At 43.2% G+C, this 14,073-nt stretch overlaps 1 protein-coding gene across 3 annotated transcripts; it reads left to right on the top strand.

Annotated features, from left to right (window-relative positions):
• Window positions 1-764: 764 nt before the first annotated feature.
• LOC100699968 (zinc finger protein ZFMSA12A) lies at window positions 765-12,276 on the top strand. 3 transcript variants are annotated; one of them, XM_019348179.2, is made up of 7 exons: window positions 765-904; window positions 2,459-2,670; window positions 3,063-3,146; window positions 3,233-3,325; window positions 3,405-3,515; window positions 3,625-3,757; window positions 4,230-6,598. In XM_019348179.2, exons 1-7 carry the CDS (start codon window positions 901-903, stop codon window positions 5,606-5,608), a joined length of 2,016 nt encoding a protein of 671 aa, XP_019203724.1. In that variant the 5' UTR covers window positions 765-900; the 3' UTR covers window positions 5,609-6,598. The 3 variants fall into 3 exon arrangements, with proteins under 3 accessions (XP_019203724.1, XP_013120964.1, XP_013120963.1); XM_013265510.3 differs by lacking the exons at window positions 2,459-2,670; window positions 3,063-3,146; window positions 3,233-3,325; ... (1 more) ...; window positions 3,625-3,757; window positions 4,230-6,598 and adding exons at window positions 7,677-7,879; window positions 7,982-8,074; window positions 8,269-8,364; ... (1 more) ...; window positions 8,675-8,804; window positions 8,890-12,276 and having other exon boundaries at window positions 770-904; XM_013265509.3 differs by lacking the exons at window positions 765-904; window positions 2,459-2,670; window positions 3,063-3,146; ... (1 more) ...; window positions 3,405-3,515; window positions 3,625-3,757 and adding exons at window positions 7,677-7,879; window positions 7,982-8,074; window positions 8,269-8,364; ... (1 more) ...; window positions 8,675-8,804; window positions 8,890-12,276 and having other exon boundaries at window positions 5,604-6,883.
• Window positions 12,277-14,073: the final 1,797 nt, after the last annotated feature.

The following is a 14,073-nucleotide window of genomic DNA, read 5'->3' on the forward strand; positions in this document are numbered from 1 at the left end:
AGAGACAAAGCACGTACAAACTCCAAAACACTTGCAAACTCCAAAACACTTGGGTGACAGCAAAGTAAAAACCAAGGCTGGCTTTACTGAAAGGACTGAGAGACACATAAAGAACACAAACAAACAAAAGAAAACAAAAACAGAAAAGAGCGGAAATAGCCTTTTTAGGTACTGCGTCTGTCAGTCACCACATGTGCTGCAGGGTATTTACTTAGTCATGTTGGTTTATACTGCCCAGATGGCCTGATGAGGCACTATCTAATTACTTCTTCCATGGATCCTCTGCCTCTGATAAATACTTACTGAGCCATGACTGTTTCATATCCTTCACTGCCACCACCAGGGGGTTCATGCAACTACACACGAGTCTGAAGGATGAGCAGATTTAGTTTGGAAAGGAGACAAGGCCATCAACATGCAGTATTAATGAAAAACTAGAGAACAAGTGATAAAGGTTTGGTGATTTACTATGGCCTTCTGATTGCTTCTACTCGTCCTCCACGTCATAAATTTATTTTTTTTTGTTCATCCAAATGTTATGCTATTAATCATTTTCATACTACTGTCATTTAGTCTATAAACTACTAAAGACGTATAACAGAGGGTTTTAATATTACTCATTTACAGCTTGGTTAAACTGACAGAAACGTCTGTGGCTGCGTGTAATTGGTGTCATTGAGTTGTTTGCAGCAGACAGTAGAGGGCGGCAAAGCTGTCAACCCAACATATGCACCACGAAGAAGAGTCCGGAAGTTACTCTGCTGTGTTTGTCCGCCTACTAGAAACGGTGAGGTGTTGAAGTGAGGGCTTGTTGTCGGCGTTCCCCCTGCGGGCAGGTTATTTTATGAGGGAGCCTTCCTGGGTGTCCGCTGAACAGCTGTATCTCTTCAGGATAACAACATGGGTAAAAGTTCATTATCTTTATCGGTTGTCTTTGTTTGTCTTGATGTCGTTAGCTTTTCCGCTAACGTTAACTTCCTCTCTTTGACTCATTGATACTAAAAGTCTCCAATTTTCCCACACCTTTTCGATAGCTTATGAAAAAAAAGTTGGAGAAATTAAACTGCACTTTGAAAAATCTTCAGTAAATTTCCTGCCGATAAATCACAGAAGATGAAAGTTTTTTGGTTTGTTTTTGCTCGGCAATACCCCTTCAGTCTTATTTTGTTCACATGAAAGATAACACGTAAGAGAGATCCTAATTACACAGAAAGGTAGTAGTGTCATACAAAGATAAGAAATTAAAGGGTGGACCAATCCTAAGCACACATTCAGATCACACATCACAAAGATAACACAAACTGGAAGCTCGAGGTGGGACTTACCAGACACCCCACAATACGGTATTATCGATACTTGATTTATAAAACAATATTATTGTGATTTTTGACATTTTTGCAATATGCTGGGTATTGCAATGACATATATTGTCATTTATCACCTTTTTCAACTGCCAATTATGTTCTTAAAGTTAAACTTGTCATTTGTTTTGTCCAATGAGAAAAAAATATTTCACTTCATTTTTTTTCTTATGACATAATACAGCTATTAACTGTGATAAATTGTGGGGAAATCACAGCTGTTGCTTACTGTATAGACAGAAATTTACATCTAAGTGTTTCGTTTGCGATCAGTAATCGTCCTGCTCTGTAGGAATATAACCAGAATACAGTCAGCTGACAGCCAGCAGACTCTGGTCCCCTTGAGTTGTGCTCACTGACAAAGGCTCATTCAGACTGATGGCAGCATGTTGGCAACACTTATTATTTAGAAACCTTCAATAATCTCTCTGAGTGATTGCTGTCAGTCCAAATCAGACTGCAACTGTTTGCAGAAAGGTTGCCTCCTATCAGAACTGTGCAATCGCCTTGCGATCAAATGCTGTCAGGAGTGTGCCACACCTTAAAGCTCTAAACAAGCATTTAGTCACCATGAGTTGCAATTAGTCGCAGAATGTGAAAAAATTCAGTATAATCAGCAGGCAGGCACAGATGGAGGATGGTATACATTTGCACATTTGTGACTGAGCTTGCTCTAAATTAGGAGGTAGCTGTCCAATATTGGATGTTTTTGTTTTAATGGTTGAGCTGATTTCATGTAAGTTTGCTCAGCTAATATCTCAAGATAGTGGTGCATGAGATTAGCTCACATGTTCATAGTACTCTCAGCATATATACTGGCACGCAAAAATATTGTGATACTTTGGTGTTTTCATTTTTTTCTCCCCACAACTAATGGAAGCCAATTAAAATCTTTGTCACGTGTGGCTTCATTGACTGCTTACTTACACCATATTTTCTTCTTTTAAGAAGAACAAACAACCCAAAGAAAACTGAATTTTTACGTACACCTGTGTTTTTACGAATAGTTTTCTTATTCCAACTTTTCAAAGTGTGAAGAATATTGATGCTGTAGGAATCTCTACAGATTCTGTGACAGGATCAATGTACTGTTCTAGCCCGTACAGAGGGGCCCTTACCCCCATCATCGCTGAGGCTCTTGGTTCCACCACTGCGTGTTATGTCGGCTGTGATGTGGAAGGTGGTTCATCTGAAAATCATTAAGCATTATGGTAAAGTGGAGGAATTTGTGTCCTTGGTATCTGAAGCCATTCCCGACATCTTAACAAGCCAGCAGATGACACTGCTCACACTGGGGTTGAGGGCAAAGGTAAGGAAATGTACTGTGGATTCAGTCTCCACATGTATTAGTTACATTTCTATCATGTTAAAATTTCTTAGGTATTTGCATATTTGTCTGACTGTGGAATTTCTAATTTTACAAACTTACAAGGATTATGTTGGCTCATGCAGTTGTTAATCTAACAACAAAATAAAAGCATTGCATTGATCACAAACTCCAAGACTTTGCTTTGTCTTGAAGATGATATGAGTAACAAATAGACATAAGACTTTTTCTTCAATCTTTAGTGTCACATTTGTAGATCCAGAGGTAGTTAAAGGCAAGTCCTTTCTGTAAGTAGAAGAGAAAGAGGCAGCAGGTAGTTTTCACTGTTTACGTTTGATCTTTCACTGTTTGTCTGTCCTTAATGTCTCTTCCAGATGATATTACAAATGTTAAACTCTGAGGATCTCGGAGGCATTAAAACACACTTGGGTGGCCTGCTGCAAACTCGCTCACGACAGGTGTGTAGCGCTTAACGTTCCTGGATGTTGGCTATTGGCTGATTAAGAAGCTCTGCTTGACTAACTGTGTTTATTTAACTCTGCAGGTCTATCCAGAAGGTAACCCTCTTGAAGCCAACATTGTCACATTTGTTCAGAGACTCCTGGACGACTCAGAAGGGAGAGAACACTTCCTCAAAGTGTGTCTCTGCTTTTGTCTTACAGTTAGTCTAAATATAAATAGGTAAGCGTGTTTAATAATAATTTTTCGCCTAGTAGAATGTGTTTCCTGTGGCGTATGGGCCCGACTTTGACACAGCACTGGAAAAGCTTCTCTGTGACTTCTTCTCCAAACTGGAAGAGCTGCTGCCAGTACCAGACTTTAAACAGGTAGAGGTCCACAGTCTTTTACCTGTAAGAAAGGACTATTTTTAGGGCATTTTCACAGATTAGCAGTCTAAGGCCTGTGCATTAAAATCATATTATTTATCTGATAAAGGTTGCTTTGTGGATCAGTGATACACCAGCTGAGGTAGAGGAGTACATGCATTGTGTAACTGAAGCTGATGACATCAAAGTATTGCTCAGAACCAGGCCTCGCAATAGTGAAATGGCCAAGATAGATTCGAGTGGTGAGTCTGTCTGCCTTTCTTTTCTCTTTCACATCACCCTGCAACCATAGTCAGACTAATGATGCTTAAGCCAGGAGTCTTTCCTGTTTAAAAGGGTTCTTCCTCCTCAGCATCACCAAGTGCTTGCACACAGAGGGTGATCTGATCATTAGGATTCTCTTCACTCTGTAGGATCTTTACCTGACAGTCTGTAATGGGTTCATAATGTATTCTACATACAGTATAACATGCCTTGAAATGACTGCTGTTGCTGAACTGATGCTCTGTAAATAAAATTGAAGTATATATGTGCACTTAATCAGAGTTATGCATTTGTCAGATGCAGTATTTCTATTGTAGGTCCTATGATTGACATTGGGAGCTGTGTTTTGGATTTCTGTAGCCAAATACGTTCAGTTAATTGAAAAAGATAAAAGATGCATTGGATGCAGTTTTTTTATTGACCCTTTTCTTTTTGAATTCTTTCGAACAGTGCCATCTCCCTCAGAGCAGCGGCTTTTTTCCTCGTTATCGCTCCCCGTCTCCCTGAGAGACAACGGCGCCAAAGATGTGGACTCAAATGCACAAACCTTCGAAAACCAAAGAGTGTCTGAGGCAGCTGCCTTTCAAGAGCCCAGAGACGGTGACATGTGGGATACAAGATGGCCACATGAGGAAGAGTCTCACAATGCAGAACAAGAGGTGGGAGGAAAAGACACCGACAGCATTCCTGACATACATGTTGTGGAGGAGTGCGGTGACCATGCTACAACAACTAACCAAGCTCCCTCTTCATCTGCTGAGAGTCATGTGGTGTCCAGCTCTGTGATTGGCCCTCTCAGACAGAGAGTTGCACAGAAATGCACTCAGTGTGGGAAGTGCTTCATTTACCGGTATGAACTCCTGGAGCATCAGCGGCTGCACACCGGAGAAAACCCTTACAAGTGCTCTCAGTGTGGGAAAGCTTTTCGGCGGAGCTCTGATCTATCAAGTCACAGGCGGACACAGTGCAGAAAAGCAGCGTACATTTGCATCAAATGCGGGAAAAGCTTTCAGTCTATGCAGGAAAAATTTAGACACCAGTGTGTTCATAGCATCCACAAGTTTGACTGTCCTTACTGTGGGAAAAGTTTTAAGAAAATGTACCTGCTGGCTAAGCACAAGGTGACTCACAACCAGAACCGCATTTTCACATGCAGACAGTGCGGGGAGGTATACCCGGGTATGAGCGAGCTAAGATCACATCAAAAGATTCATCCTCCTCAGCTGTCCAATCAGTGCCAGCAGTGCGGGAAGTTTTTCAGCTCGGCTGCGTGTTTGACCGCTCACCAGCTGCGCCACACGCAGCAGAGGACGCAGATTTGCACGCGCTGCGGCAAAGCCTTCAAGAGCAAGCACGATCTGAACCTTCACATGCGCAGTCATACAGGCGAGAGGCCCTTTCAGTGCACCTACTGCGGGAAGCGTTTCTCCGTGTCGGGAAACTTGAATGTACACATAAGGATTCACACAGGAGAGAAACCGTATCTGTGCTCCGACTGTGGCAAGGCTTTCATTTCGGCTGGAGAGCTGCAGATACACAGGCGCACCCACACGGGGGAAAAGCCGTACAAGTGCTCGGTGTGCGGGAGAGGATTCACCATGGCGAGCAAAGTGACGCTCCACATGCGTGTTCACACTGGGGAACGCCCCTACGAGTGCTCTGAATGCGGGAAAAGCTTTTCACGTGGCAGCGAACTGAAAAAACACACAATGAGCCATACAGGAGTCCGGCCCTACGCCTGTCAGCTGTGTGCAAAAACTTACACGTGCCTCAGTCACCTGAAAAGACACTTAAAATCTCACAGTGTAGTCCAGTCTCAGACCCTCTGATTCTACTGACTCACAAATGGTGTTTTGCCATTGATGATGTCTTTGTGCAGTGACACTGTACACACTATTGCTGACTTCATGCACCTCATCATAGGATTTGGACTTTTTTCTTCTTCTTTTTTACAGACTCATTCCTTATCGTCCATTTAAAATGTCACCTTCAAGTGCAGCTTTTGGTCCTGACATACAGATGTTTTGTATGTTTTGTTTTCTGATGTCCTAAAATGTAATTTTGAAATTATCCAAGAAAACAGTGTTCTTCTGTGTTTATTAGTGCCTGTTTTTTGTTTTTTTTTCCTTCTATGAGGTAACACTTACTGGAGCAGCATTATTTACCAGTGACACTGTTCAATATTGTAAACACAAAATAAACTAGATAATTGCCACCTATTTGTCCCTTGACAGCACAAAACTGTATATTTGAACCCAGCTTTAACCTCCTAGGACCCGCGTCCACATATGTGGACATCACATTTTGGGTTGTCTAGACCAAAATACTAAATTTTGCTCTACAAGGGCCTGATATCCACTTACGAGGACCTTATACTGTCACTGTTCTCTCGATATTGAAAACGAATATCCTCATATGTGGATCTCATTTTCCTCAGAAATAAAAATAAGGTAAAAACAAACAAACTGGTAATTAAAAATACATGCAATGAAAGAGTTCAGGTCTTAGGTTAAACATCCTGCTGTGGGTTTGTTTAATGTGTTCCTGTGTTTAAAATAATAAAGTCACACAACCGAAACAAATTAAAAATTACGTTTAGTTGAAAGTGAAAAAATAATTTCTAACTCTTATTCCAAAGCGGAAATGGCAGTATTTTTTTTTTAAAATTAGTTTGTTTAATGTTTTTATTTTTTAGTTGTTGATTTTTTTTAAATTTATTTATTTTTTTACATTTTACGTTGTAAAGTCTGTTCCGAGCTTACAATATGAGCATAACAACAGTGTACGAACTGTGTAATAAAATACAGTTGAGCCAGGTCTTTACGCTACCCTTATTATTTTGATTGTTCGGAGGCGTGGTGCGTTTACAAAAGTAAATGGGACTCGTTGTGTACGGGCTGCCCCGTAAAACAAAACGAACCTCCCTGATGAGCCTACTGGCCCAACGCTCCCCGTGATATGAACAGCGTGCTTCAGGAAGAAGTTGGCGCCTGAAGCCGTATATTCGGTTAGCTATTACACTAGCCGATATTATGAACGAAATAGCTGTTCGTGTTGCGTTTTCCTTCCATCGTTGCTAATGAATTCCACAATGAATGATATGGGTAAGTGTTACCTCGTGGAGAGCAACAACATGTTGTATTTTCGCTTGTTATGTGGTTAGCCGACTAGCCAAAGAGAAGGATTACTGGGAGCTGAGGAGGCCTCGACTAATCTCTGGAACAAGAATTGTTTTGCTCCCTGTTAAGCCGGGTTTTGCCCTGTAGCCAGCACGTTAGCTGACGCTCTAGATATGGAAGAAACAGTGGGGATTGTCCGCGTTTCCAAACATTTTATTTGCTTGAAAAGGCTTGCTTCAGTGTATCAAATGCAGTTAAAAAATCGGTCTATTAACAGGCATTAATAACGCGATTCTTTTTAAATAAAGTAACTAGCGTTAAGCTACCAGTTAGCTGTTTACCCATCTAACATGCTCATGCCTCCGTAATAAACTCACATCGCCTCTTTGTCTTTGTGGTTAATTTAGTATAAAACAACTGAATTTTATCCTATTTATGCACACAAACCTGGTGCTTTAGGCTAAGGACGGACTGTAGTACTGTATTTCTGCAGCTCATGGATGGACAGTAGCGATGGTGAACAGACGGTGCTGACTTCAGTGGTTTTATTGTACAAAGAACAATATCTCCCACTCATTTACCTTCTTCCTATTGATATATTTAAGGCACGATCAACTGTTTACATTAATAACATTTAATCTAGCCTTTGAAACAACGAAGGGGATCCCTGTTCTGCCTCAAAATTAAATATTCTTATGTAAACTCGGGGCCACAGAGGTGTACCAGGTTCTTAACCTGACTGAAAGCTTGTTTGACCCAGTCTGTTTTCTCTCCGAAGAATTCAGTGTTCCCCTGTCCTCGCTGGCTCTCCTGGTCCCACCACTCCGGCTGATGTCTGCTGTGATGTGGGAAGTGGTGCGCCAGCGGAACATAAAGCACTATGGGAAACTGGAGGAGTTTGTGTCCATGGTAACAGATGCAGTTCCTGAACTGATGAGTAAGAGGGAAGGGAGGCTGCTCTCACTGGGTCTGAGAGCAAGGGTAAGTGAAATGTCTGGATCGCATGAGGTGTGTAAACGGTGCTATTCAAATGAGACGAGGACACGAGGCTCCCGTTAATATTATAAACTACGCTTCTTCTAGACGACTCTTGAACTGTTGCGTTCTGAACACCCTGAACATCTCAAGGCAGTTCAGAGCCACCTTAACCGAATCCAATCTTCCTGCATCGAGGAGGTGGGTGAGCCTGTTAGCGTATTTTAATTTGGAATATATAAATGGCTAATTTGTAAAATCAAAAAATGATGAAAACACCACTGTTTTTAGGATTTATCAAACAAATTGAATTTTGTTTAAAAGAAGGTAATACAACAGTAATAATGAAAATAATTATTAGCTGTAGACCTATGACCTGTCCTGTGGTTATCTAGACCAATGATCCTGTAATCGAAGCACCAGAGGCAAACTTTATGAAGTTGGTGCAAGGCCTCATTGAAGACACGGATGGCAGAGAACACTTTCTCAAGGTAAAGTTGGGACTGACAGTGCTTGAATCACATTTAAAAATGTGATTATAATAACATGTGTAAAAGGTCGAGGTTGTATGTTGACAGTGCAGATCTTTTTTTTTTTTCCCCATGTGGCAGAATGTGTTTCCTGTGGAGTACGGCCCTGACTTTGATACGGCGCTCGAGACCCTAGTTTGTGAGTTTTTCACAAGACTCGAGGAGCTGCTGCCAATACCAGATTTCAAACAGGTACAGAGAGGATCTTTTTAAGATGATAAAATAAAGGAGCGCTTTCAAATGTGCATTTTTTTGTGCATGTGTCTCACAGACTGCATCCTGGATTAGCGCGGCCCCTTCAGTCCTAGAGGAGTATATGCAGTGCGTGTCCAATGGAGAGGACCTTAAATTTCTTCTCCAGAGTAAACAGTGCCACGGGAAATTAGCAAAGAGCAGCGTTGGTATGCATATACTAGTCAGTGCATCTTCTTTTATTTCAACATGTGGGACTGTATTAATATTTGTTTCCTGTTTCTTTTCCTGCAGCTCCATTTCAGTCAGATGATCTTCTGATCCCCTCGCTGTCTCTCCCTCCGTCTCTGGAAGTAGCCATCGCTTCCCACCCGAGCGCTTGTGATGATGAAAATAATGACGTCCCTCAGATTGTCATGTTTGACGAAGAGCTGTCCACAAACCCTTCCACCTCAGCTGACTTTCCAGAATCTCCAAAAGTGGCCGATGTTACTTCATCTCCACGCAGGAGACAGCAGTCAGGAATCCATAAATGCCCCGAGTGTGACAAGTGCTTCAAGCATCACTCTGTCCTCATTGAACATCAGAGAGTCCACAGCGGGCTGCAACCCTACAACTGCTCTGAGTGCGGGAGGGCTTTCCGAACAGCCACTCTGCTCGCTGGACACAGACTGCGGAAATGCAAAAATGCGGCATATCTTTGCATCAAATGTGGGAACAGTTTTCCAACGTCGCTGGACAAATTCAGACATCACTGCCCGAAACGGGGACGTAACTACGACTGCGGGCAGTGTGGAAAGAGTTTTCCAAAGTCCAGCAGCCTGAAGGAACATCTGCTAACTCATGTTCAAAGCCGCCTTTTCAAGTGTAGCCACTGCGGGATTGGTTTTTCAGGAATAGGTGACCTGAAGTACCATCAGCAAGTCGATCATGAGAAGCCTTATCAGTGTAAGCAATGTGGAAAGAGCTTCATCTCCACAAAGAGTCTGGACAAACACCAACAAAGGCATGAAGAGGTTGGTGAAATGGATGCCGCCAAGTTAATGAGTGGAGATAAACACAGGAAAAGTGGCTCGAGCCATCGGACATCAGTGTTGTCCTCCAGGAAGACTTCCGTCAAAGCAGTCTACCAGCGAGGAAGAGTCACCCATAACTGTCCGCTGTGTGGCAGGAGCTTTAAATATCGCTTTGAGTTTCTTGAACACCAGAGGTTCCACACAGCTGTGAAGCCTTACAAATGCTCTCAGTGTGGAAAAGCCTTCCGCACCGAGGCTCACCTGTCTGGGCACAGGAAGAGGAAGTGTAAAAACGCCGCCCACATTTGCACCAAGTGTGGGTGCCAGTTCAGGTCCATGCACGAGCGCGTCAGACACCAGTGTGTCCAGTTGCTGACAAAATATGAATGCTCTCATTGCGGGAAGACCTTCAAGATGGCTCATCTGCTGAGGAACCATCAGATGAGTGAACATCAGCTCCCCTACAGCCCCAACCATCGCTTCAGGTGTAGATACTGTGACGAGACCTTTCCTGGGATCAGCGAGCTCAAGTACCATCAGAGGGTTGACCACGAGAAACCGTATCAGTGTCAGGAATGCGGCAAATGTTTCCTCTCCGAAAAATGCCTGGCCAATCACGAGCTCCGCCACAACGACGACAGACCGGAGAGCTGCCTGGTGTGCGGGCGCGGCTTCAGAAACCGCTATGATTTGAAGCAGCACATGCGCACTCACACGGGAGAGCGGCCCTACCAGTGCACTCACTGCTCGCAGTGCTTCTCCACGGCCGGAGGACTGAGGAGTCACACCAGGGTTCACACGGGTGAGAAACCGCACGTTTGCCCGGACTGCGGGAAGGCTTTCTCCCAGATGGGGGCGATGCGCACGCACAGGCTCACTCACACGGGAGAGAGGCCGTTCAAGTGCACGGTCTGTGGCAAAGGTTTCACAATGGCGCACAAAGTCACAGTTCACATGCGCGTGCACACGGGGGAGCGGCCATACGTGTGCTCCCAGTGTGGGAAGGCCTTCTCGGACGGAAGCGTGTTGAAGCAGCACATGCTGAACCACTCGGGGGTGCGACCGTATCACTGCCAGATCTGCCCCAAGACTTACACCTGTCTGAACCACCTGAGGAGGCACCTGAAAAGCCACTCGAACATGAGCTGAAGCAGGCATGAAGGAAAACTGACATTATCTAAGAAACTTTCAATGGACCAACTAAACAAGCAATACGGGAATGATGCCGATTGGCTGTTGTAGAAAGTGAGGCGAGGAGATTCGGCTCCTGTTCTTCATCCATTAGTTCGAGATTGTTCCAACCAGCACAAACAAATTCTTCCCTCTTTTCCCATCTGGCTTTGGTTGTTTTGTGTTTTGTTTTTTTTCTTCTGTACATCAGTTTGTCATGCGTGAATGCAATGAGATGTTAGTTGGAACTTACTTTTCCAGAGCTCCCTAATAGTTACAGAGATAAATATTTGTCTGAACTTCTGATTGTTGATCCTGATTCTTAGTGTCGTGCTACAGTTGGTTGTGACAGTTGTTAGACCCAGCTCTCGATCACCGCTCTTGTGAAAATGATGAGGTTACTGTGATTAACTGACCAGGGCAGACTGCAGCTCTGTTGATGATAAGATTCAACGCTCTCTCCTAAACATCACAATCCCCCCTGCAACTAAGCTGACAGTTAAGTTGGATGACAAAGCATAGATATAAAGGGTTCAGCGGAGATTCGTTGCTACGTTGCACATTTGAGAGGACAGGGGCATAAATCCCTTTTCGGGGCTGGAGCCACAAGACTTTAAGCCAGGAAATTTGACTCACATGTTGGCCCTTTGTATTTGTTAACTTAGTTTCATGGGTTTTTTTTCTAAGCCTTACTTTGTTTTCACTGGGTGTTTGGTTAGTGTCAGACCCAAAGCTGCTTGGTTCAGTTTCAAAATAAGCAGCGCGGTTTAGGTTTAAATTGGCCTTTTTTTTTACAATTGTAATCACACAGAAGCTTCTCCTCCCTTTCCTAAGTCATGAGTAACCGCCACGTCTAATATATATTGGTTGTCTAATACGAAGCAGTCATAGGAATGCCAGAGACCGAAAGGGCAAATGTGATTATTTGAGATTGCAGTTTGTCGTACAAGGGGTGTAATTTTTAGGAGGCAAGACTCATTTGTTTAGTAAATGTTTGCAGTAAAAGTGCAGTAGAGTAAATACTGAATAGAGCTGCAGCAGAGTCGGGTCCTTTGTGGATTGTCGGTGCTTTCTTGGCTAATGTTAGGAGTCAGAGCTAAGAACGTGCCATGTGAAGTGTCACCTCAGGTGCTGCCAGAGCATTTAAGCTTTATATCTGGTCTACACAAACACCAGCTCTTCTTCACATGGATCAGGGGGGACAGATAAAAGGAGTTCAGAGAATATTTTGTCACTGAGATGATTGGGGTAGGGGGCACGTGCGGTATGTCTGAAGTTGATGAAGGTATATTTTGGGAAAAGGAGGTAAAAGTTGCAGAGGTGGAAAAAATGTTCTCTGTAAATATGCTGGATGACAAATAACTGTGAGTGTGTAAAAGTTAAAAAGACCATTTTCTTTGTGTTGTTTTGTTTTTTTCTCCTTAAGCCTTTTGTATTCTCTCTGTGGTTTGAAAGGTTTGTGAATTTCAGATTAAATTCCCTTCGTTACTCCTTATGCTTGTTAAGTTTTTTTTTCTTTCTCAGAAAACAAAAGGTAGGCTGTATTAGACTTCAGTTTCACTAGATGGCAGTAGGTGACTATTAAGCAGTTTCCCATGCACTGATGCGTGTTAGTTATCCAGCAGAGCTGATATAATGACTGTCTTTATCATCAAATTTGTTTTTTTGTCAGGAAAACAAATACAGCTTTGCAGCTGTGGCCCATGTCCCCTTTATCTGCTTTCTTTGACATGGCTTGGAAGTTTGATTAAAGCACAGTTTCTTCCCGTTTCCTCACGGGTGTCCCGCCATATCTGAAGTGTTTAAAGGTGCCGTAAAGAGCATCACCACATTTTTATCTAGCTTTTAAATTCATTTCTCTACTTTGCGTCCAGCTAAAGAAAAGCTGGATTCGGACCACTTCTGTTCCAAGTTTTGTGTTTTAACTTGAAATTCAGGCAAACATGATGTGTCATTATGTAAGAGACGCATTACCATTAATTTCTTCCATCTGTGCTGAGTTTTATGGGATTTTTTTTTTCTTTGAGGAAAAAAAAGAAGCTCTGTTTGTCTTTTTTCAACCTCAGTTTCTTTCTTACTCCCCACCCCAGTTACATCTCATCCATGCTCACTCGTCCATAGCAACCTTTGAGTTTTATTCTCTCTCAAAACAAACCCATTTCTCTGCCATTCACAGGGAGGTGCAACCACCAAAGTTGGCTGTGGTAATGACTTAAATGTTGCAAGATGTTAGCATCCTCTGGCTGGAGGTACGTTGGCTGCCTTCCTTCTAGCTTACTAAGAAATCCTACTGATTTCCTGTGAACACTGGTCTTCTGTGGAAGCACCCCGGGCCTCTTGTCTTCGGTTTCTTCACATGTATAGCTTAATCTTTCGCTTCTAGTGAATGAAACAGATTTCAGTCCAACTTGTCAGCTTCACAAATATTGGGGGGTTGTGTAACTTACAAAAACAAAGCTTAAAGCAAGAGCTCTGTTGGTGCATTCCTCTGAGTTTTATTATGGAATAATGTATTCCTGATGAAGGCACGTATTGTGACATCTTTAAATGCATGCATCACGCTTCATGCCAAGCACCACATCTGCCAAAAATCCTACAGATTTACAATGAGAGCCTGCTAATAAATACAGATCATAACCAGATGTGTCCCCCTTCTCGCTTCCTCGTCCCTCCTCCTCTCCCTTCTTTGCTCTCCTTCTCTCCCTAACTCGGTGATCTCAGTGGAAAATCTGAGTCCAGGCCAGACCTTCGATGCCTTCACACACATACACACACACATGTCGGCAGCAACTGTGCAGCATCCAGCCCCCCCCCCCCCCCCCCCCCCATCAACACCTTGCCAAATGAACGCCCCCTCTTTCCAAAGTAGCTTCCAAGGTCAGCCCTCAACGAGCGCTAGATGGCGCTGCTTCCAAAGGGTCAATAGAGACACCACCCCACCGCAGCGCGCTCCCACGCCCTTCTCGTCTTGCTTTTATGTTCAGGTTGGGTCTGGACGTTTAAAATGAACCAGATGTGTTAAAGCTCCACCCACCAACCCCCACCCCATCTTCCGCAGATTTCTGCAGAAATAGAGCTCAAAATGCTTCCAAGATGTGTGTCACATGGTTTTCATTAAGCCACATGAAGTGATTTCAGCGTCATCTATTCTGGTTTGCATATCTTGATTTTTGTGGGTGACATGTAGGCAGTTTGATGAAGGGGCACCCGTGTAGTGACCAAATAACATTAAAGGGGCGCTCTCTATAAATGACGTGAAACTGTTTGAAAAACTAAATGTCCAGTTTCCACA

Source organism: Oreochromis niloticus, linkage group LG18 (assembly GCF_001858045.2).
Source record: "Oreochromis niloticus isolate F11D_XX linkage group LG18, O_niloticus_UMD_NMBU, whole genome shotgun sequence".
NCBI classification, from domain to species: domain Eukaryota; kingdom Metazoa; phylum Chordata; class Actinopteri; order Cichliformes; family Cichlidae; genus Oreochromis; species Oreochromis niloticus.